The 21,665-nt window shown below is 43.8% G+C and overlaps 1 protein-coding gene across 1 annotated transcript in view; it reads left to right on the plus strand.

Moving 5' to 3' along the window:
* Positions 1-21,665, plus strand: part of LOC111971793 (voltage-dependent calcium channel subunit alpha-2/delta-4) — a 124,400-nt gene that overhangs the window by 44,086 nt on the left and 58,649 nt on the right. Inside the window, 8 exon segments of the mRNA XM_070446340.1 lie at positions 12,869-12,950; positions 14,268-14,384; positions 14,638-14,697; positions 14,982-15,144; positions 15,373-15,504; positions 17,102-17,162; positions 18,862-19,012; positions 19,249-19,323. Coding sequence (XP_070302441.1) covers positions 12,869-12,950; positions 14,268-14,384; positions 14,638-14,697; positions 14,982-15,144; positions 15,373-15,504; positions 17,102-17,162; positions 18,862-19,012; positions 19,249-19,323 — 841 coding nt within the window.

Here is a 21,665-nt window from a genome sequence, read left to right on the forward strand (position 1 = left end):
CTGGCTGACTGGCTGACTGGCTGACTGGCTGACTGGCTGACTGGCTGGTGCTTGCTGTTTATCTGCAGTCAGCTGCTGTTCGGTGCGTTTTAAGGCCTGATTACACATTGACCCCGATTCCTCTCTCCTCTCCATCCGTTTCTCTCCCTCTGCTATAATTTAACCCCATCCAACTGTCACCAAAACCACAGCCCTCAAAAAGGTCACATGAGCCTGGGAGATTAATCACGGTTGAGTCCCACACTTTGCCCTCTGCTCTCTGCCCGCTTGGCCCTGTGTCCACATTCATCTCTCATCCCACCACATTAGGGGACAGAGCCAGCCGGCATCCAGGCCAGTCGCACAACATGATTTGATGTGATTGTGACAAAGCCCTGATTTTTTCCCCCTCTTACTTTCAAAATCCAGATTTTCTCCTCTTGTGGAAATCAGCCACTGTTTTACTCAGCTGGAAGAGAACAAACCTCATCATCGGGTCACTTAGTGTGCTGATGTGATGGACTGTTTGTCCAGTGGTTCCTTACATTATATTTCCCATGTGGGAATAGTCTAGACTTGTCTTTGTGGTAAAGTGCATCACTATTTCCCCTAGGCACAATGGGGAGAGCTGGCTGTTCTGTGATTGTCTGGGTTTCTGTAGATTGTATTTGTAGGCTTTTACAGGGCTGGCGCTGGACAAACGCCATATTCTCCTGATCTTACATACATTTAAATACTTGAGTCAAGTCGAAAATCATACTGATTGACCGAGAGCTATCGCGCTCTTCAAAGTTGCCAACAGCTTACCGCCGACAGCTCAAATAAAATCAAATACAATTTTATTTGTCACATGCGCCAAATACAACAGGTGTTGTAGACCTTACCGTGAAATGCTTACTTACAAGCCTTTAACCAACAATGCAGTTTTAAGAAAATAGAGTTAAGAAAATATTTACGAAAATAAACTAAAAAATAAGAAACACAATAAAATAACAATAATGAGGCTCTACTGGTTTTTACACGAGTGTGTCACAGATAGAAGATACTTGACCAGCTACTCTTGAACTGTTTATGTATGAGAATTTGATAACTTTACTAATCTTAGTTCCCATCAGGCAACATTTGGCATAGGACGTCATTGTCTTTTGCACTGAGAATCGTGTTTTTTTTTGTCTACCACCGGAATCCCAGTCAGCGGTGGTCAGTCAGTCAACGGTGGTCAGTCATTCAGCAATGGCCAGTCAGTCAGCAGTGGTCAGTCAGTCAGAGGTGGCCAGTCAGTCAGCAGTGGTCAGTCATTCAGAGGTGGTCAGTCAGTCAGCGGTGGCCAGTCAGTCAGCAGTGGTCAGTCAGTCAGCAGTGGTCAGTCATTCAGCAGTGGCCAGTCAGTCAGCGGTGGTCAGTCAGTCAGCGGTGGTCAGTCAGTCAGCGGTGGTCAGTCAGTCAGCGGTGGTCAGTCAGTCAGCGGTGGCCAGTCAGTCAGCAGTGGTCAGTCAGTCAGCAGTGGTCAGTCATTCAGCAATGGCCAGCAGTCCAGTTCAGCGGTGGTGCAGTGGCTAGCGATCACGGTTCATCCCAGTCTCATTCACGACGGTCTTAGGTAACTAATACAGGCTATCATGACTATTTTACGAAGTGAATGAATGTATGCTTGGTCGATGCTCTGAACCTGATCGGATCTATGGTAGCCTAACTCTCAGAATTATCTAGCATCGATTGACATGGTAGGTGCTGGATGTCTGGAATGCTAAACCCTTTCATTGGGTTCAGACATCTGGTGATCGTTACCTTGCAGGGTTTGACATCTTACAAATGGCGAAGACTATGCTGATCAGTCAAGGCTACGATGGAGCCTACTTAGTTATCATACAGCTCACATTATCAGTCACAGGCGGTGATTGAAGTATGACTCGAGTGGTCACAGGTGGGCAACTTTGGCATCTCAGGTTTGACCAGCAATCCGTCATTCATGCGATGATTGGTTACTCCTGGGAGTTTGATCAGATCTATGCATGAGTGGTCAGTGCTTGCAATTTTCATCTTACTATAGGGAATTAGAAGTAGATCACGCACTCATTCATGCAATGGCCAAGTGTATCATGATGGTTCACGGCAGGTGGTGGCAGCCCTATGGACATTTCAGTACTGGACCAGACTATCAGCGTGGGCCAGTCCCAGGGCTGATTGAGAGGAGGAGTGACTCAGTATTGAGGTTCAGTTTAACTGGTTGACTTCTCATACTAATACATAGCTTCAGACTAATTTCATTCCGCGGTCAGCAATGGCCCAGTCAGTCAACGAGTAGGTCAGTGCATCTGGATACAGTGACTGCGAGCACCTGGTCAGTCATGTAAGTGAATTAAGTGATGAAACCGACTGGGGATTGGACATTGCTTGGGTCAGTCCCAGATGGTTGACATGTTCTCTAACCTATCACAGGGTTGATGAGCCCTAGAATATTCTCCCATCAAGTGATTGATGGCCAGGTTACAGTGCACTTGACCATAATCAGGGTGTCCTAGATTATTCAATAGGTGGTCAGGTGATGTCTGGGTTGAGTTCTACTATTCATCTATTGGCTTGGGAACTTGCTGGGTCACCATTCGCTCTTAGGCGGTTTTGTTAGAACTCTGAACTCGGGTCATAGCTAGACTCACCATTTAGTCATCAATGGTGGTGGATAACTGAACAGTATGAAGCTGACCACTCTTCCAGTGACGTACTTTGATGCTAGAACTAGAGTAGGTAAGATTCTACAAGTTTCGGATGGGGCCTGATAGGTATCACTTTCAGGTTGGATTACTGCAGCTGACCTATTTCGATCATTGGACCTAACCTCGACTCGCTAGACTGGGAATCTGACTCCATTCGGTGGGGTGGCCTACAGTAGCTCATTCAGTGCGGGGTTGATGTACTGGTAGACCAGCTTGATCTGCATCCTAGCGCGCTATGAATCGGCTATAGGGTCGTATGCTTAGGCAGTGAGTCACTTAGAAGCGTGGGCAACCATTGGTATTCGATGGTGCTGCAGAAAGTGGACGTTGGGCCTAACCACTCGGTACTGGTTTTGATCACGTACACTGGTTGGATGTCGTCAGGCTTAGACTCAGAACTCATCGATGATGTGATGGTCGTCAGTGTCCTAACTTAGTAAGCTAGCATTGACCTACTTTGCTAGGGTAATTCATTTAGGGGGTGACAGTGTAACTCCTGGTATAGACGTCTCATTCATGGTGATTAGTACCTGGGTTGACATCGTATTCATCCGGTGAGGGGTATCTGTTGAGTCTTCATCTAGTCATACTTATAGCTAGAGTAGCCTAATTCATGGTGATTGTCCCTGGTTGATCTAACCTATAGCTAGAACTATTCATGGTGATGTTACTCGGTTGAATTTCTTAACTATAAGCTAGACTGATTTCGCATGGCTGGGATGTACTGGTTTTGGATTTATGCTGAATTATACAGCCTAACTCTTTCATGGTGACTGGTCTGGTTTACTCCTACAGTACTATTCAGGCTAGACCTATTCTCGGGCTGGAATTGGCACTAGAGAGTGAACCGGTGAAGTACTGAGGAGGATATAAGGTTGATCCTACTTAATGAGTGATGTTACTGGATGAAATCGTAACTAAGCATACTATTCAGGACTGTTCTGTTTTTCATACTGAAGATAGGCTTTGCGAGAATCTCTTGTGAAAAGTGGTGCTCATTATGAGATCAGCGGTCTAGTGGTATTCCCACAAGATTAGGTCAAATCTGTACATCTGTCAAAGTTCTGGATCCAGTGCGTCCAAATCTATGGTCTTCAGTCGGGTGGTTTGTCACATGCATAGTCATCACGCCTGGAAAACTTCGTCTCAGCTCGCGCAAATGGGTCACAAGTTCAGCTCAGCGCAGTGGTCAGTCATTCAGCGGTGGTCAGTCATTCAGCGGTGGTCAGGTCAGTCGCAGTTCAGCTAGTGCAAGTCGGGTTACCCATAAATGCGATCAAAAATGTGGCTTAACGTAATCAGTTTGACGACAATGTTTTACTGGCCAAGATCGCTTGAGGTAATGAAGACAAATGATGCTGTGGGTCACCGTCACAGCTGTCGGCTCTGGTGTATACACCTCAACACCGCACACACATATATATATATATTAAACATAATACACTAATATACATTACACCTTGATAACAGTAACCTCATGTATTGATTAAGAATAAGATATATACTAGACAGTGATAAATATGACAATAAGTATACTTAGTACTTATATAATAGTATATTCGTATATATACATATACATACACACACACACACACACACACACACACACACACACACACACACACATATATATATATAGTATGTACACATACACACACAGAGGCCCACACAGATGGTCGTGCAGATTGGAGTGTGTAGTCAGAGGAACCTCCTGTGTGTTAACCTGCACCCCGCTGGGTCCATCACCGCCTGAAGCCTCAGCACGACTGTAGTAGTCGGAATGAGCGTTGCTTGATTTGGGAGAGAATGTTAACAATATGTTATATCTTTGGTTAAACAAATCTGCTTTGATATTGCTCACACAGCCAGACACACACACACAGATGCACACAAACGCACAGTCACACACACAAATGAATACACAACACTGCTGTGTAACGGCAATGTGCAGTGTGTATGTGTCCCGCTGGGACCCTTTAAGCCCATCAGTTGATCCTATATCTAATCCTATATCTGATCCTATATACAGCATTATCCTGAGCTGAGCCATAGTGCCATAATCCTGACTGTGTCTGTTTGGGCTCTATAGCCTGCAGGCTGCACCACCTGCAGCTCCCAGCCCACTTTGTAGTGACGGAATATTTATCATATGTATATTATATACCGTATATACCTCCTCTGTAGCCCGTGATAAGACTATGCAATTATCCTATTCAAATGTTTATCTGACTCCATAAAGATAATTCAAATATGTAAGCAAGCATTAGGCAATGAGTTGACGCTGACTAGCTAGAATTGGTCTGTGAGTGGAATACTGAAGGCAGATATTTAATAACATTGTAAAATGAATAAAATCAAATACAAGGCATGAAGCTTAAATTACAAAACATTAACAAGCATTACATAGAGATTACCAAGATTACTCTACGCATGATCAGAGATGGAGAAAGAGAGAGAGAAGTCCTAGCCCGAAAGGACATGCTCCAAGAGTCCCTGGGGTGGAGAGAGAGAGAGAAAGACAGACAGTGTAGGTATCTCACCAGCACAGGTCAGGAACAAAGAAGAGAGAGTCATGGAGGGGGTCAGAGAGAGATGGAGGAGAGAGAGAAAGTGATTAGTGATTGATTTTCAGTGGATGCTGGCAGCATTTGTTTCACAACTGAACCTAGACTGACCCAGACCCAGGCTCTCCTGAAGTATGCATGCCGTGGCCTTGGTAGTGAATAGGTAAAAGCAGTGATGAGTTGTTGACCAATAGCATTACTGTTGAGTTAACCTCCAATCAAATATCAGACCTACGGGATGTAAAGATGACAGAACCTCTTCATCACAGAGGTGTGACAGAATGTGTGTTGGTGAGATAATGCAGCATTCCTAAGACAACACAAAGGCATCCCTGCATACAGTTAATAAGAGTCACTTCGGGGGATGGGCCGCCCCACAGGTTCCTACAACACCGAGCTCCTAGCCCAGGCTGCACAGATCCAGTCTGCTCTAATGTCTGACTGCTGGCCTTCATATTCTAACGAGATCAAGCTAGCTCTCCCAGCCCAGCCCAACTTCTAACTCCTCTGCCAGTCTGTCCCAGTCTGCTGGCTCCAGTGCCCCAGGGCCCTGTTAGGCCAGAAGGGGCCATCTAGTTTATCCACTACACAATGCCAGTTATCATGGCCAAGTCATATTGACAAAGTTGTTGTGAAGAATGTCTTTTATAAAAAATGTGTTTTACGTTTTTTACACGAAGATAAACTGTACTAGTTGTTCAGGCTCTGGTCTTGTTCCATGCTGATTACTGTCCTGTATAATGGTCAGGTGCAGCAAAGAAACACAAGATGGCGCCGGAGAAGATGGCCGACGTTTTACGTGCCCCAAGCCGATTGTGTTTTTTTGTTTGCTTATTTGCGTTGTTTGTAACTTATTTTTGTACTTATTTTGTACATAATGTTGCCGCTATCGTCTCTTATGACCGAAAATAACTTTGAGACATCAGGACTGCGATTACTCACCACGGACTAGCAGAATCCTCTTTTTCTTTTCACGACTCTGACGAGCCCAACGTGAAGGATACGCTGCTTCCTCTGGAACAGGCCCAGATCCCCGTGATCTGCGTGAAGAGGAGGCGGAGAAAGAGGGGTCGAAGGTCCGGCTGCTATCTGAGAATTCACAGGCGATCGAATAAACCCCCACTTCCCTCCATTCTGCTAGCAAACGTGCAATCTTTGGACAATAAAATCGTTGAGTTACGAGGAAGATTAAACTACCAACGGGACATTTAAAACTATAATATCTTATGTTTCACCGAGTCGTGGTTGAACGACAACAACATCAACATACAGCTGGCTGGTTATACGATGTATCAGCAGGATAGAACAGCGGCGTCTGGTAAGACAAGGGGCAGCGGTCAACAGCTGCTGCACGATATCTAAGGCTGTCTCGAGCTATTGCTCGCCTGAGCTAGAGAATCTCATGACAAGCTGTAGACCACACTACCTACCGAGAGAGTTTTCATCTGTATTCTTTGTAGCTGTTTACATACCAACACAGTCAGAGGCTGGCACTAAGACAGCAGTGAATGAGCTGTATTCCGCCATAAGCAAACAAGAAAACGCTCACCCAGAGGCGACGCTCCTACTAGCCGGGGACTTTAATGCAGGGAAACTTAAACCTGTTTAACCAAATTTCTATCAGCATGTTAAATGTGCAACCAGAGGGAAAATAACTCTGGGCCACCTATACTCCACACATAGAAAAGCATACAAAGCTCTCCCACACCCTCCATTTGGCAGATCTGACCATAATTCTATCCTCCTGATACCTGCTTACAAGCAAAAAATTAAAGCAGAAAGCACCAGTGACTTGATCAATAAAAAAGTCAGATGAAGCAGATGCTAAGCTACATGACTGTTTTGCTAGCACAGAGTGGAATATGTTCCGGGATTCCTCCGATGGCATTGAGGAGTACACCACATCAGTCATTGGCTTCATCAATAAGTGCATCTTTGACATCGTCCCCACAGTGACCGTACGTACATACCCCAACCAGAAGCCATGGATTACAGGCAGCATCCGCACTGAGCTAAAGGCTAGAGCTGCCACTTTCAAGGAGCGGGACTCTAACCCGGAAGCTTATAAGAAATCACGCTATGCCCTCCGACGAACCATCAAACAGGCAAGGCATCAATACAGGACTAAGATCGAATTTTACTACACCGTCTCTGACGCTTGTCGGATGTGGCAGGGCTTGGGGAACACGGTGGATGTGGCAGGGCTTGGGGAACACAACAAGGGGAACACAGTGACACGAGCCTACCAGACGAGCTAAACGTCTATGCTCGCTTCAAGGCAAGTAACACTGAAGCATGCATGAGAAGACCAGCTGTTCCGGAAGACTGTGTGATCACGCTCTCCGCATGTGAGTAAGACCTTTAAACGGGTCAACATTCACAAGGCCGCAGGTCCAGATGGATTACCAGGACGTGTACTGCGAGCATGCGCTGACCAACTGGCAAGTGTCTTCACTGACATTTTCAACCTCTCCCTGTACGAGTCTGTAATACCAACATGTTTTAAGCAGTTCACCATAGTTCCTGTGCCCAAGAACATTAAGGTAACCTGCCTAAACGACTACCGACCCGTAGCACTCATGTCTGTATCCATGAAGTGCCTTGAAAGTCTGGTCAGGGCTCACATCAACACCATCATCCCAGAAACCCTAGACCACTCCAATTTGCATACCGCCCCAACAGATCCACAGATGATGCAATCTCCATTGCACTCCACAATGCCCTTTCCCACCTGGACAAAAGGAACACCTATGTGAGAATGCTATTCATTGACTACAGCTCAGCATTCAACACCATAGTGCCCTCAAAGCTCAATAAGCTAAGGACCCTGGGACTAAACACCTCCCTCTGCAACTGGATCCTGGACTTCCTGACGGGCTCCCCCAGGTGGTAAGGGTAGGTAACAACACATTCGCCACGCTGATCCTCAACACAGGGGCCCCTCAGGGGTGCGTGCTCAGTCCCCTCCTGTACTCCCTGTTCACTCATGACTGCACGGCCTGGCACGACTCCAACACCATCATTACATTTACCGATGACACAACAGTGGTAGGCTTGATCACCGACAACAACGAGACAGCCTATAGGGAGTAGGTCAGAGACCTGGCTATGTGGTGCCAGGACAACAACCTCTCCCTCAACTTGATCAAGACAAAGGAGATGATTGTGGACTTGATCGGGTCACCTTGGGGTCATGATAGGTGCTGCACCAAATTATTGATGTATTTTAATAATTGATTTTGCTTATGTTGTATTAATAGAAGGGGAAGGGCTATAAGACCCCTCCCCCACTACATTTATATGGTCCTGGACTACAGATTAGCAATATATATATATGCATTATAAGGTTTAATATTGTTCCACAGTTCTTTTCTAGTCTCTGCTTCTATAAGAAACGGTCTGAGAGATGTATGAGTTATTGCAGTCAACACAGGGTGTCTGTGAGAAAGCGCCTCAAGGCTAAAAGAGATTCATAGACACAGAACCCTGCAAGGGATTGAAAGAGATAAGAGACAAGTCAGACATACCACTGTAAGCCACACGGGAGTGGAAAATTACTGTTGAGCCCTTTGAAAACACTGGACTATTGTTCTCTCCTGCAAGTTTGTATAACTGTATATGCATGGACTTGGTCTCATGAGTAGAAGGTGTTAGGGGTTACATCACTAAGGGTTGATTACAAGCATATTAAAGCAACTTGGACCTTTCCTATTTTGCAGAACTTACTCGGAAACGTGCGTGCTATGTTCCCGTTGTCAACTTCTGGCTGCAATTGCATTAATAAAGGTTTGATTGATTTACTTAAAGATATTGTCTGATTGCTGATTTCACCAATAGCCAATGATTGACAAGGAACAAGGAACCTACCCCAACAGACTACAGGAAAAAGAGGACAGAGCATGCCCCCATTCTCATTGATGGGGCTGCAGTGGAGCAGGTTGAGAGCTTCAAGTTCTTTGGTGTACACATCAGAAACAAATTAACATGGTCCAAGCATACCAAGACAGTCGTGAAGAGAAAACCTATTCCTCCCCAGGAGACTGAAAATATTTGGCATGGGTCCTCAGAAGGTTCTACAGCTGCACCATCGAGAGCATCCTGACTGGTTGCATCACTGCCTGGTATGGCAACTGCTCGGCCTCCGACCGCAAGGCACTGCAGAGGGTAGTGCGAACGGCCCAGTACATCACTGGGGCCAAGTTAACCTGCCATCCAGGACCTCTATACCAGGCGGTGTCAGAGGAAGGCCCTAAAAATTGTCAAGGACTCCAGCCACCCTAGTCATAGGGTCATAGCTATTCTCTCTGCTACCGCACGGCAAGCGGTACCGGACCGCCAAGTCCAGGTCCAAGAGGCTTCTAAACAGCTTCTACCCCCAAGCCATAAGACTCCTGAACATCTAGTCAAATGGCTACCCAGACTATTTGCAGTGCCCCCTCCACCCCCTTTTTACACCAGTGCTTCTCTCTGTTGTCATCTATGCATAGTCACTTTAATAACTCTACCTACATGTTTATACTACCTCAAATAACCGGTGCCCCCGCACATTGACTCTGTATCGGTACCCCCCTGTATATAGTCTCGCTATTGTTATTTCACTGCTGCTCTTTAATTACTTGTTACTTTTATCTCTTGTTCTTATCAGTATTTTTTAAGACTGCATTGTTGGTTAGAGGCTCGTAAGTAAGCATTTCATTGTAAGGTGTAGACACATGCGCCGAATACCTGTTGTATTCAGCTCATGTGACTAATAAAATGTGATTTGATTTGAAATACCTAGAAAAGCTGCAGCTGGCTGAAAACAAAGCAGCAATTCTTGCACTTAACTGCACACACAGAACTAACTTCAACAACATGCATATTCCTTCATGGTTGAGGGTTAAAGAGAAATGGACTACTTCTCTTCTAGTCTTGTTTAGAAACATGTGTGTGTTGAAAACCACTTGTATAATCTATTTGCATACACTTCAAACAGGCATACCCAGATATACATACCCCACCAGACATGCCACTTTGGGTTTCTTCACGGTACCCACACCAAAAACAGATTGAATGCTTTGCTCAGTTATGTATAGAGCCATGTCATCGTGGAATGCTCTACCACAGATAAACAGAGAAGAAACATCCTGTATCACAGCGTCTCTCCTCTCTGTAAAGCTCTAATTTAACTCTACTGTATATAAGAATATGAATATATATATATATGTGTGTGTGAATAGTGTGTAAATAGTATTTTTTGTTGTCTCTTGCTGTCTTTTCAATATATAACTTTTATTTATATTTTGTCTTTTGAATTTAACGTATTATCTTATGTTGCTCTTGTCTTGAACTGTTCTGTACTTTGTAATGTATGTGTATGTTTTATGTGGACCCCAGGAAGAGTAGCTGCCGCATGTGCCTAATGGGAATCCTAATGAACTTAACCTCTAAAGCTGCTCCTGTTCATCACTAAGCTTTATACTATACAGTAGTTAGGCCTTGACTCCAATTCCAACGGTACAGTACCTGCCATTGCACCCATGTCCTATACTTCTTTACCTTGTATTATCATTTACTGATGCTATTGTGTGGTTTCCAATACAGGTTACCACTGAGGCCTGAATTGAAGTGATAACGATAAATTTTAACAACGTGCACCACAGTTTTTATTATTATCCTTTAAACTACTACTACTCGTTTATAGTTGTAGCCATGAATTGTCCCATTGACTATCACCCATTTTAGCAAATTATTTCACTTCAAACTTCACATTTCTCTAGTATAGGCTACTTTTGTAATAAGCGATATCAGCAAAATGCCTGCGATAAGTGATCGGCAATGATGGTGTTGATCATTTTCAGTTTGTCATCCCAGCTCTAGTATGCAGTTCATGGATAATATTCATCTACCTGTACAGTGCATTCAGAAAGTGTTCAGACCACTTCCCTTTTTCCACATGTTACGTTACAGCCTTGTTCTAAAATGGATGAGGATTTTTTCAATTTATACCAATCTACACACAATACCCCATAATGACAAAGTGGAAACAGGTTTTTTGAAATTTGCAAATATATTAAAAATAAAAACAGAAATACCTTATTTACATAAGTATTCAGACCCTTTGCTATGAGACTCGAAATTGAGCTCAGGTGCATCCTGTTTCCATTTATCATCCTTGAGATGTTTCTACAACTTCATTAGAGTCCACCTGTGGTAAATTCAATTGATTGGACATGATTTGGAAAGGCACACACCTGTCTATATAAGGTCCCACAGTTGACAGCGCATGTCAGAGCAAAAACCAAGCCATGATGTTGAAGGAATTGTCCGTAGAGCTCCGAGACAGGATTGTGTTGAGGCACAGATCTGCGGAAGGGTACCAAAAAATATCTGCAGAATTGAAGGTCCCCAAGAACACAGTGGCCTCTATCATTCTTAAATGGAAGAAGTTTGGATCGAGGGAAATATGAACAGAGCAAAGTACAGAAAGATCCTTGATGAAAACCTGCTCCAGAGCATTCAGGACCTCAGACTGGGGCGAAGGTTCACCTTCCAACAGGACAACGACCCTAACCACACAGCCAAGACAAAGCAGGAGTGGCTTTGGGGCTTCTTAGTGTCCTTGAGTGGCCCAGCCAGAGCCCGGACTTCAACCCGATCGAACATCTCTGGAGAGACCTAAATATAACTGTGCAGCGACGCTCTCCATCCAACCTGACAGAGCTTGAGAGGATCTGCAGAGAGGAATGGGACAAACTCCCCAAATACAGGTGTGACAAGCTTGTAGCGTCATACCCAAGAAGACTTGAGGCTGTAATTGCTGCCAAAGGTGCTTCCACAAGGTACTGAGTAAAGCGTCTGAATACTTATGTAAATGTGATATTTCAGTTTTTTTATTTTGTTATACATTTGCAAAGATTTCTAAAGATCTGTTTTTGCTTTGTCATTACAGGGTATTGTGTGTAGAATGATGAAGGGAAAAACAATGTATTCAATTTTAGAATAATGCTGTAACGTAACAAAGTGTGGAAAAAGTCAAGGGGTCTGAATATTATCCTAATTCAGTTCCATCCTGTTTAATGGAGTGCCGCATTGCATTATGGATTTCACATCATTATTGTAGTAGACTGAACCCTGTTAAATTTATGAGTGACAGTAATACAATGGCTTCTGTAGCATCCTTCATAAAGGTACATGGTACGAGCAGACATTCCTACCTCAGGATTCTACACAACATCCTGACAAAAGAGCAACAAAGAGTTCTAAAGCAATCTCAGATGAGGTTATGAGGAGCAAACCAATAACGTTCCACAGCATTCTATTTCATTTCAGTACAACACAATTTCTCTGTCTGTCTGTTGATATACAGAGAGGTGCCTTAAAACCCCATCATGTGCTTAAAGGACACCTGGAACTTTCTACTGTCTATTTGGATTAATAAACAAATTGTTATTACGGTTGTGATATTCATGGACTTTTTTGGCACATGGATCCTGTCTGGGTTTTGAACGCCATGTAGACAGCAAGGCCAAAAAATCTTGGTGATTATATTCTGTCATGGACGGGATGATAGATTATCTAGTATCCCTCATCACCAATCTCTCTCTCTCTCTCGCTCTGTGTCTGTTTCAGAGTCCAGTTTTGGGCTAATATCCTTTCAGTGCAACTACGCGAGACTACCACAAGATACTCTGGAGCTAACATTCTACAAAAGGTAAAATATGTGGCTTTTTGTTAGACAAACTACAATCACAATTTGCACATAGTCTTTTCACCGAAAGACGAACCACTCATTATTTCCCATTTCCATCTGAGATGCTCCATAGCGTTACACTGATGACCATCCGCCCCATTCGTTCCTTGTCTCACCACGTGTCTTAACCTCCTGTGGCGCCCCATATTCTCCTCTATCACCACCTGCTACCTGTAATCTCATTATGTCCACCAAGTCAGTGAGTGTGATGTTGGTGCCAGAGCCAGGTGTTCACACTCTATCTAAAGGGCTTCCTCACCCCTTAGGTTGCATTGGTCAGATCAGGTCAGGGAGAGACTTGGCACAGCTAGTGGCCCCGGGCAGCAGACAGAGACACACAGGCCACAGGGCAGCTAGGCTACTAACAGGATCAGGAACACTTTACCATAATGATCATCAGGATGTTATGTCCTGTACTTGTTTCATATAGTAATGTTCCAATCCTGTTTTAAGAATGTTTGTTTGTTTTCTTTGTCTCTACACTAATTATTCCATTACTATGACTACTATTTAATGGTATGCTGATGTAGTCTATGTTACATGTCTACCTCAATATCTGATATAATGATGACCATTGTGGACTCATCCCACTGGGAAACAACTGGTTCAATCAACGTTGTTTCCACCCCCAAAAATCTATGTGATGACATTGAATCAACGTGGGAAATTAATTGGATTTGCAAAAAGTAATCAACGTAAGGGTATTTTCAATTTTTTTCCACACAACTTTTAACATATTTTGTTGATTTCACATTGAATTCACATTAGTTGACAACTCAACCAAATCTAAATAAAAACTAGACGTTGAACTGAAACTGAAGCCTGTGAATTGCCTGAGTAAAAACACCGGTATCCAGCATGGTTGAACTCTCTCCCCACCAGAGCTATTCACACAAGACTGCTCTATTAACCTCAGTATACACCGTAGGAAGCCTTCAGCCTTCAGTATATGGGTTGCTTGGATTAATTGGGATTAGTGAGTGACTTAATCGAGTAATTAAGACTTAAAATTAAACTAAATCCAGAGGACTCCGCTGGCTTTGTTTGGACTCCCGCCCTCTACTTATTCACAGGTACCTCAAATGGCTTGAACTAATGGCTCACACTTAACTTATCTCGATCAATCAGCTCTAAGAGAAAAAATGATACATGTAGTTTGACAATAAAACATTAGCTTTATTTTATTTCCTGTACAAAAATGGAAAGCAGATGATCGAAGGTATTGTATTAATCATAGTAGAAGGCGTTGTTGAATATCCCCTCCCATGCTCTTTACAGAAACTCAAAGATGTGGAGTCCATTATTAAGATAGTGGACATCGATGGGAGAGATCAAGTGAGGGACTTTGCAGAGGACATGGAGAGAATGCTGGGGTCCAAGATGAAGTCAGTTAAGGTGAGTACAGAGGTCAGAGGTCAGAGGTCTCTCTCAGGCCAAGGGTTTTTTTCTTCTTACTTTTAACTAAGACAACCTAAAACACATTAGATTACCTTGCGGACCAGGTTTGGCCATCGGGCCGCCAGTTGATGTCGCCTGCTACAGCATACCATCTTTGAGTTACCACCCACAGAACTGTTACCGTGTGTGTTGTGGTTAGGCTGGCGATTTAAGAAACGTCTTTAAATAAATATCTTTATTTTCTCCTTAGAGGTTGGCTGAGTCTGCGGAGGATGCAGATTTGTACCACGACTTCAACAAAACGCTAGAGGTTTGTCATTCTATCTGTCTGTGGGAATATGAGATCTCAGATTTATCAAAGTACTGCTAATATGATTATCACAAACCTTTGCCACAGTACCACAATAGAGAAAATGAAATGCCTAACTATCATGCACATTTTGATGACCACAAAAACACACTATACCATGAGCAGAAGCCTTTTTCAGATAAAATATAGGCTGTACACATCTAATGTTACTCGACTTACAACAATTCTCCAATGATAGTTTATGAATCTAACTTTTCCACCGTTCCACTGCTGGCCTTCTCCAGTTTGACTACTATAACTCCATGCTGGTGAACACAGCAGATGAAGATGGTAACTTCGTAGAGCTGGGTGGTGAGTTTCCTCTGGAGAAGAATGAGCATTTCAACAACCTGCCAGTCAACACAATGCAGAGTGACGTACAGGTTCCAACCAATGTCTACAACAAAGGTGTGTGTGATGAAGTTCAAACAATAATTGTTTTCAGGCCCTTGGGTCCAGATCCTAACTTATCTATGCATGAAATACAGATTTTGAATTCAATGAGAGATTAGCATGAAAATTGGGTTAGGTGTGGCTTAGTCATTCTTTAAAGTGAAACAGGTGACAGTTACTATATGTGATGTCACACTTTCCATCCCACTAATTTGCTGCTCTCTCTTTCTCCTCTGTGGAAAGATGCCTACATCCTCAATGGAATCTACTGGTCGGAGGCTCTGAATGACGTGTTCATGAACAACTTCCAGAAAGACCCCACCCTCACCTGGCAGTACTTTGGCAGCTCCTCAGGATTCTTCAGAATCTACCCTGGTAAAAGACCTGAGGAAACTGGTGGGATGAGCTATAGAAGGACAGGCTCATTGTATTGGCTGGAATGGAATAATTGGAATGGTATCAAACACATCAAACATATGAAAGCCACGTTTGACTCCGTTCCATTCATTCCATTCCAGGCATTACAATGAGCCTGTCCTCCTATAGCTCCTTCCACCAGCCTCCACTGTAAAGGGCGGCGGGTAGCCTAGTGGGTAGAGCATTGGGCCAGTAACCGAAAGGTTGCTAGATCAAATCCCTGAGCTGACAAGGTACAAATCTGTTGTTTTGCCCCTGAACAAGTCAGTTAACGTACTGTTCCTAGGCTGTCATTGTAAATAAGAATTTGTTCTTAACTGACATGCCTAGATATAAATAAAAGGACTAAGCAAAGAACTATCATGTTTGGAGCCCTCAGTCAGCTCCATACAACTGATAGCAGCACAGAATAGTGTATTGAAAAGTGTGGTTAATAAGGGATAATCACGATGGGCTATGCCTTCTCTGGAAGATAATGCATGATGTGGAACGTGTGTTCCACGATTCCTTAGCGTTGTGGAACTAACCTTTCACAGAGTTGCGTCATTTTCCAGAGAATACATAGAGCCCTGAGTTGATTATTCCTTTCATACTATGGCTATAAATTAACATATTTACCCCTAGAAATGTATTAATTTGCCAGTAGAAATGTGACAAGTTTACTAGATAGCTACAGTAGTTACTATGATAACCAAGAAAACAGACTTGCTAGCTTAGCTAACCAAACCATCATCCTAGCTTGCGATTTTGAAAATCTAATTCAACAATACCAATAATGTTTTCATTTCGGGTTTTGCTTTCAAAAGGAGGACAAACATAGAACATGTAAGAATGAACTTCATAGTCATTCAATTACACCATGCGTTATAGGGAAATAATGCACGCTCTAGAATGCCCTTCAAGCCAATCAAAAACGAGTATTCAACAGTGCTATGGTATAATAGTGTATAAATCCAGAGTATAGCGTAACAGAAAATATAGCAAAGCAAAACAAAAAGCATACTATCAAAAAGAAACCATAGAATACCATCTGTTTTACGATGTCAACTGTATTTGTTTTTACCCCCAATTGGTAGTTACAGTCTTGTCCCATCACTGCAACTCCCGTACGGACTCGGGAGAGGCGAAGGTCGAGAGCCGTGCATCCTCCAAAACATTACCCTGCCAAGCCGCACTGTTCGCTTAACCCAGGAAGCCAGCCGCACCAATGTGTTGGAGGAAACACCATACAACTGGAAACCATGCCAGCATGCATGCGCCCGGCCTGCCACAGGAGTTGCTAGAGCGCGATGGGACAAGGACATCCCAGCCGGCCAAACCCTACCCTAACGACGCTGGGACAATTGTGCACCACCTCATGGGTCTCCCGGTCGCGGCCGGCTGCAACACAGCCTGGGATCGAACCCGGGTCTGTAGTGACGCCTCATGCAGTGCTTTAGAACGCTATGCCACTCGGGAGGCTGTAAGATGTCGACTTCAATATAATGTTGTAGGATTTTAATGGATGCCATGATGTTTACTCACTGTAGAGATGGTGTGACTATTTTTTATACAGGTATCAAATGGACTCCAGATTCGAATGGTGTGGCTGCGTTTGACTGCAGGAACCGTAACTGGTAAGCTATTAGTAAATCTACTAGTAGCCTCTGGGTGGCATCGACCTTGACCAGAGTAAGACACTTCCTGGTATCATGATAAGGGGAGGAGCTAGACACTAAGACATCAATCAATCAAATTTATTTATATCATATTATTTATATTATTTACATCAGCTGATGTCACAAAGTGCTGTACAGAAACCCAGCCTAAAACCTCAAACAGCAAGCAATGCAGGTGTAGAAGCACGGTGGCTAGGAAAACTCCCTAGAAAGGCCAGAACCTAGGAAGAAACCTAGAGAGGAACCAGGCTATGAGGGGTGGCCAGTCCTCTTCTGGCTGTGCCGGGTGGAGATTATAACAGAACATGGCCAAGATGTTCAAATGTTCATAGATGACCAGCAGGCTCAGATAATAATAATCACAGTGGTTGTAGATGGTGCAACAGGTCAGCACCTCAGGAGTAGATGTCAGTTGGCTTTTCATAGCCGATCATTCAGAGTATCTCTACCGCTCCTGCTGTCTCTAGAGAGTCATTAGTCCAGGTATTCCTGAGAGAGAGAGATTAAAGTCATGTGACCTCATATACCTTAAGACTGTATAGGCTTATGTGACATCTATACGCAAGCTTTTATCTATTTTAGTGGTGTCATTTATTTACTTTTTGGCTTTTTAAATTGAACAAAACATCACTACAGCATTCCCCCTACTTTACTTTACTTAGCCAGTGGTAAGAGAGTGTGTAGTGCCATGGATATGTTGCTCTAGTGTGGTAGGTCCTAGGACTTGGCCATGTATTGCACCCACACGACACTTGAGCTGGCAGTTTAAGGAATGGGATGGAAACTGTGATTATCAACCCTGCTCCAACAACAAGTACCATGATATAATTACTGACAACTGAGAGTCAGGACCTTGATTTACCGTCGTATGCAGTCCAGTATGATTCTCCAATCACTGCTGTTAGGCGGTGGGGTCTCCCTAGGCCCGAGGGAGGATATCCTCTTAACTGGCCAATCAGTAGCATTTCCAGCTTCCAGGTATTCAACAAGCCATGTTGATGAGCTTTGGGTAGTATATGGATGCCCTACCTATCTCTCCACTCAGTTAGAGAGTATCCTGGGACCTGGGCTGCCCCTGACTTTCAGATTAGTGGCAAGGATAGCACCCAAGGCTCGGAACACAGCAACACAGCAACACAGAAAGACACAGACAGGCCAGGCCAGGACAGTCTGATCTGATCCCCTAGAAATACTTTAAGCTGCTCCTTAAGTGGTTAACCAACAGCTCAATACCCAGGTCAGTGGGGTTCACATGGATGCCATATGTCCCTATTTATAAACATCTAGATACAAAAAATACCAAAAAGGTGTGTGTGTGTGTGTGCATTTACATTTGTCATGTTTTGAAACTAAGTTGATAGGGAGGGACACTGTGGTTGGGATGTTATACAGTGCCGTATGCTGTAGGCCTACACCGCTTTTTTAATTGAATGTGGATCGTTATGTCAAGGGGTTGAGATTTATATGGGGAACGTTTTTTCATGAAGCAGCATGAGAAAGTGAGAGAACCGTTGACTGGGGCCTCCATCCTATGGTCCTGCGATGCACCGTGCTCTACCCTGGACCACACAAGCCTCAAGTACAGTAGAGGTAGAGAATCCTCACATAGTATGGTAACACTATGGTGTAACCCTATCTCTCTCCCCCTGTCCCCCAGGTATATCCAGGCTGCCACCTCACCAAAGGACATTATTATCGTGGTGGACATCAGTGGCAGTATGAAGGGTCTGAAGATGACCATCGCCAAGCACACCATCAACACCATCCTGGACACACTGGGGGAGAACGACTTTGTCAACGTCATCGCTGTGAGTCAACCCTCCTCCTGCCACTAAGCACCAATGGAACAACACATCTCAAACATAGGGTTTTGTGATTCCCATGTGTTGAAATGTGGTGTTCAGTTGGTGTTCAGTTGACTAAGCCATCCCCATTACATTATCACACCTTCACACATTACCTGTTACACCACTACACTGTTACATCACAACAGTGTTACACTGTTGACAGGACTACAGCCCTGCCTTGTCTTTTCTCCCCACAGTACACTGACTACGTGCGCTACGTAGAGCCATGCTTCAAAGGCACCCTGGTGCAGGCTGACTTGGACAACCGCGAGGTAAGTCCATTATCTTCTTCAGGTAATCTGTGACCACTAAGCCACAGACCTCTTACCTCTCAGCAGGGCTCTAGCAACTCAAAGTGTTCTGTTATGACATTACACCCCTGTGGAGGTGGAGCGTGAAGGGCCACCTTGGCTGTCAGTCATGCTGCTAAGCTAAGTGTGGAGAAGTTGGCTCCACCTGTTGGCCTAGTTCCTACTTCATGCATTGGCCCAGTGTGGATCAGAGAGCAGGCCAGGTCAGCCGTCATTCACAACCATCAGCCTACTGTGGAGAGGGACTGTAATGGAGTGTGACTGACAGGGATGGAATCATTTTTAAAATATGTATACTATAACATGTAGAACACAAATGTATTTATATGATATTTTTACCTTTATTTAACTAGGCAAGTCAGAATGATTTTTACCTTGTCAGCTCGGGGATTTGATCTTGCAACCTTTCGGTTACTAGTCCAACACTCTAACCACTAGGCTACCTGCCGCCCCAATATAGAAATGTAATGTATGCATAAAATGTATTGATAAGTCAATATGATTTTAGCTCGCAAAATGTGTACGTAGACTACATGTATGTTTGTCAGGCAGTGAAATGTGTGAGAGATAACATCCTGAAAACCAGGGCTTGTCAGGCAGTGCAATGTGTGAGAGATAACATCCTGAAAACCAGGGCTTGTCAGGCAGTGMAATGTGWGAGAGATAACATCCTGAAAACCAGGGCTTGTCAGGCAGTGCAATGTGCGAGAGATAACATCCTGAAAACCAGGGCTTGGGACCTTATAATTTTCCAATAATTTCATTCTGAAAAATAATCACTGTTTAGTTTGTTACGTTCCACTGTTCCAAACAAGGAAAATAAAGTTCTGAACCGGTTCGATACCAAAAAGAACGAAACGATTTATGTCATTCCTTTCTGTTCCTTTTCAAACCTCAAAATTCTAAATTAATTGACCAATCAGTGCGGATAGAGCAGCTTGCTATGGGGCGGGCAAGCTATTTACATGCGTTAGACAGACAAGTGTAAGGCGCAAGGTGCGATAAAAAATGTGCGGGTGGGGAGAGAGTGAGAGAGGGTGGAGGAGGAGGCTTGGCTTGAAACGCTGGGCATCTTGTTGTTATGACCTGCCTTGTCTGAATTAGGCCCACATAATTATACCCACAGAGGAGCGGCTTCTATGAAGGAACTTTGAATGTCTTTGAACTTCAGACAGTGAAATGTGATAACTGTAGTATCCTTAAATACACTCTTAGAAAAAAATATGCTCTCTTGAACCTAAAAGGGTTCATTGGCTGTCCCCATAGGAGAACCCTTTGAATAACCCTTTTTGGTTCCAGGTAGAACCCTTTTGGTTCCAGGTTTAACAATTTTGGGTTCCAAGTAGAACCCTTTCCACAGAGGGTTCTACATGGAACCCAAAAGGGTTCTACCTGGAACCAAAAAGGGTTCTCCTATGGCAACAACTGAAGAACCCTATTGGAACCCTTTTTTCTAGCATTGAAAAAAACATTCTCCCTAATTTCTGAATCACGCTTGTAACTTCAGTAGCTACAGTAGACTATGCTTCGGGAGGAGGGGCAGATACCTTACACATGCACACACACTGGCAAAGATTTTCAGCTGGCAGGCAGACACTGGAATAGGTTTCTGAGTGAGGGCTTTGCATTCACGCTTTGTTGCATTTTTGGGAAAAAAATGCCCAAAACATAAATTCATGTTATTAACCGGTTTCCATGCTTTTAAAATAACGGTTTTGTTCTGGAACAGTATAGATCACTTTTGTTCTGATTCTGTTCCTCAAAAATGTTCAATATTTTCTGGTTTTCGGTTCTGTTCCTTGAACCGGTTCCAACCCCTGCTGAAAAGTGATGTTAAATCAGTCAATCAATCACTCTGTCCATATACTGTACCATAGCAGTAATCAGTCAACTAAATGATGGCTGGGTAGGCAGACTGACTGACTGACAGGCAGGTAAGTGGGCAGTTAGGTAGACAGGGAGGGAGGGAGGGAGGCAAGCATACTGGCCGGTAAACTTTGCGCTGGGTGATTTATGAGCAGAGCTACTAATGTTTTCCTGTTTGGTTTTATCCACCTGGCATCTGCTCCTACAGTATATCCTACAACCAGATCCTCTCACGAACATTCTGTATGCCTCTGGCACCATGATGGGTATAACCCCAGGAATGAGGTTCACACTCTGGTTACCTTTGGGACCTAGAGTACTCTCTTTTGTTAAGGTAATTCATGCCTGCGTAGTTGCCAGGTGTATTAAGTAAACAAACTTGGAACATTACACACTTTTTTGCATTATAGTTTTCAATCAATCAAATACCGTTGGAA

The sequence above is a fragment of the Salvelinus sp. IW2-2015 genome, linkage group LG13 (genome assembly GCF_002910315.2).
Source record: "Salvelinus sp. IW2-2015 linkage group LG13, ASM291031v2, whole genome shotgun sequence".
NCBI lineage: Eukaryota > Metazoa > Chordata > Actinopteri > Salmoniformes > Salmonidae > Salvelinus > Salvelinus sp. IW2-2015.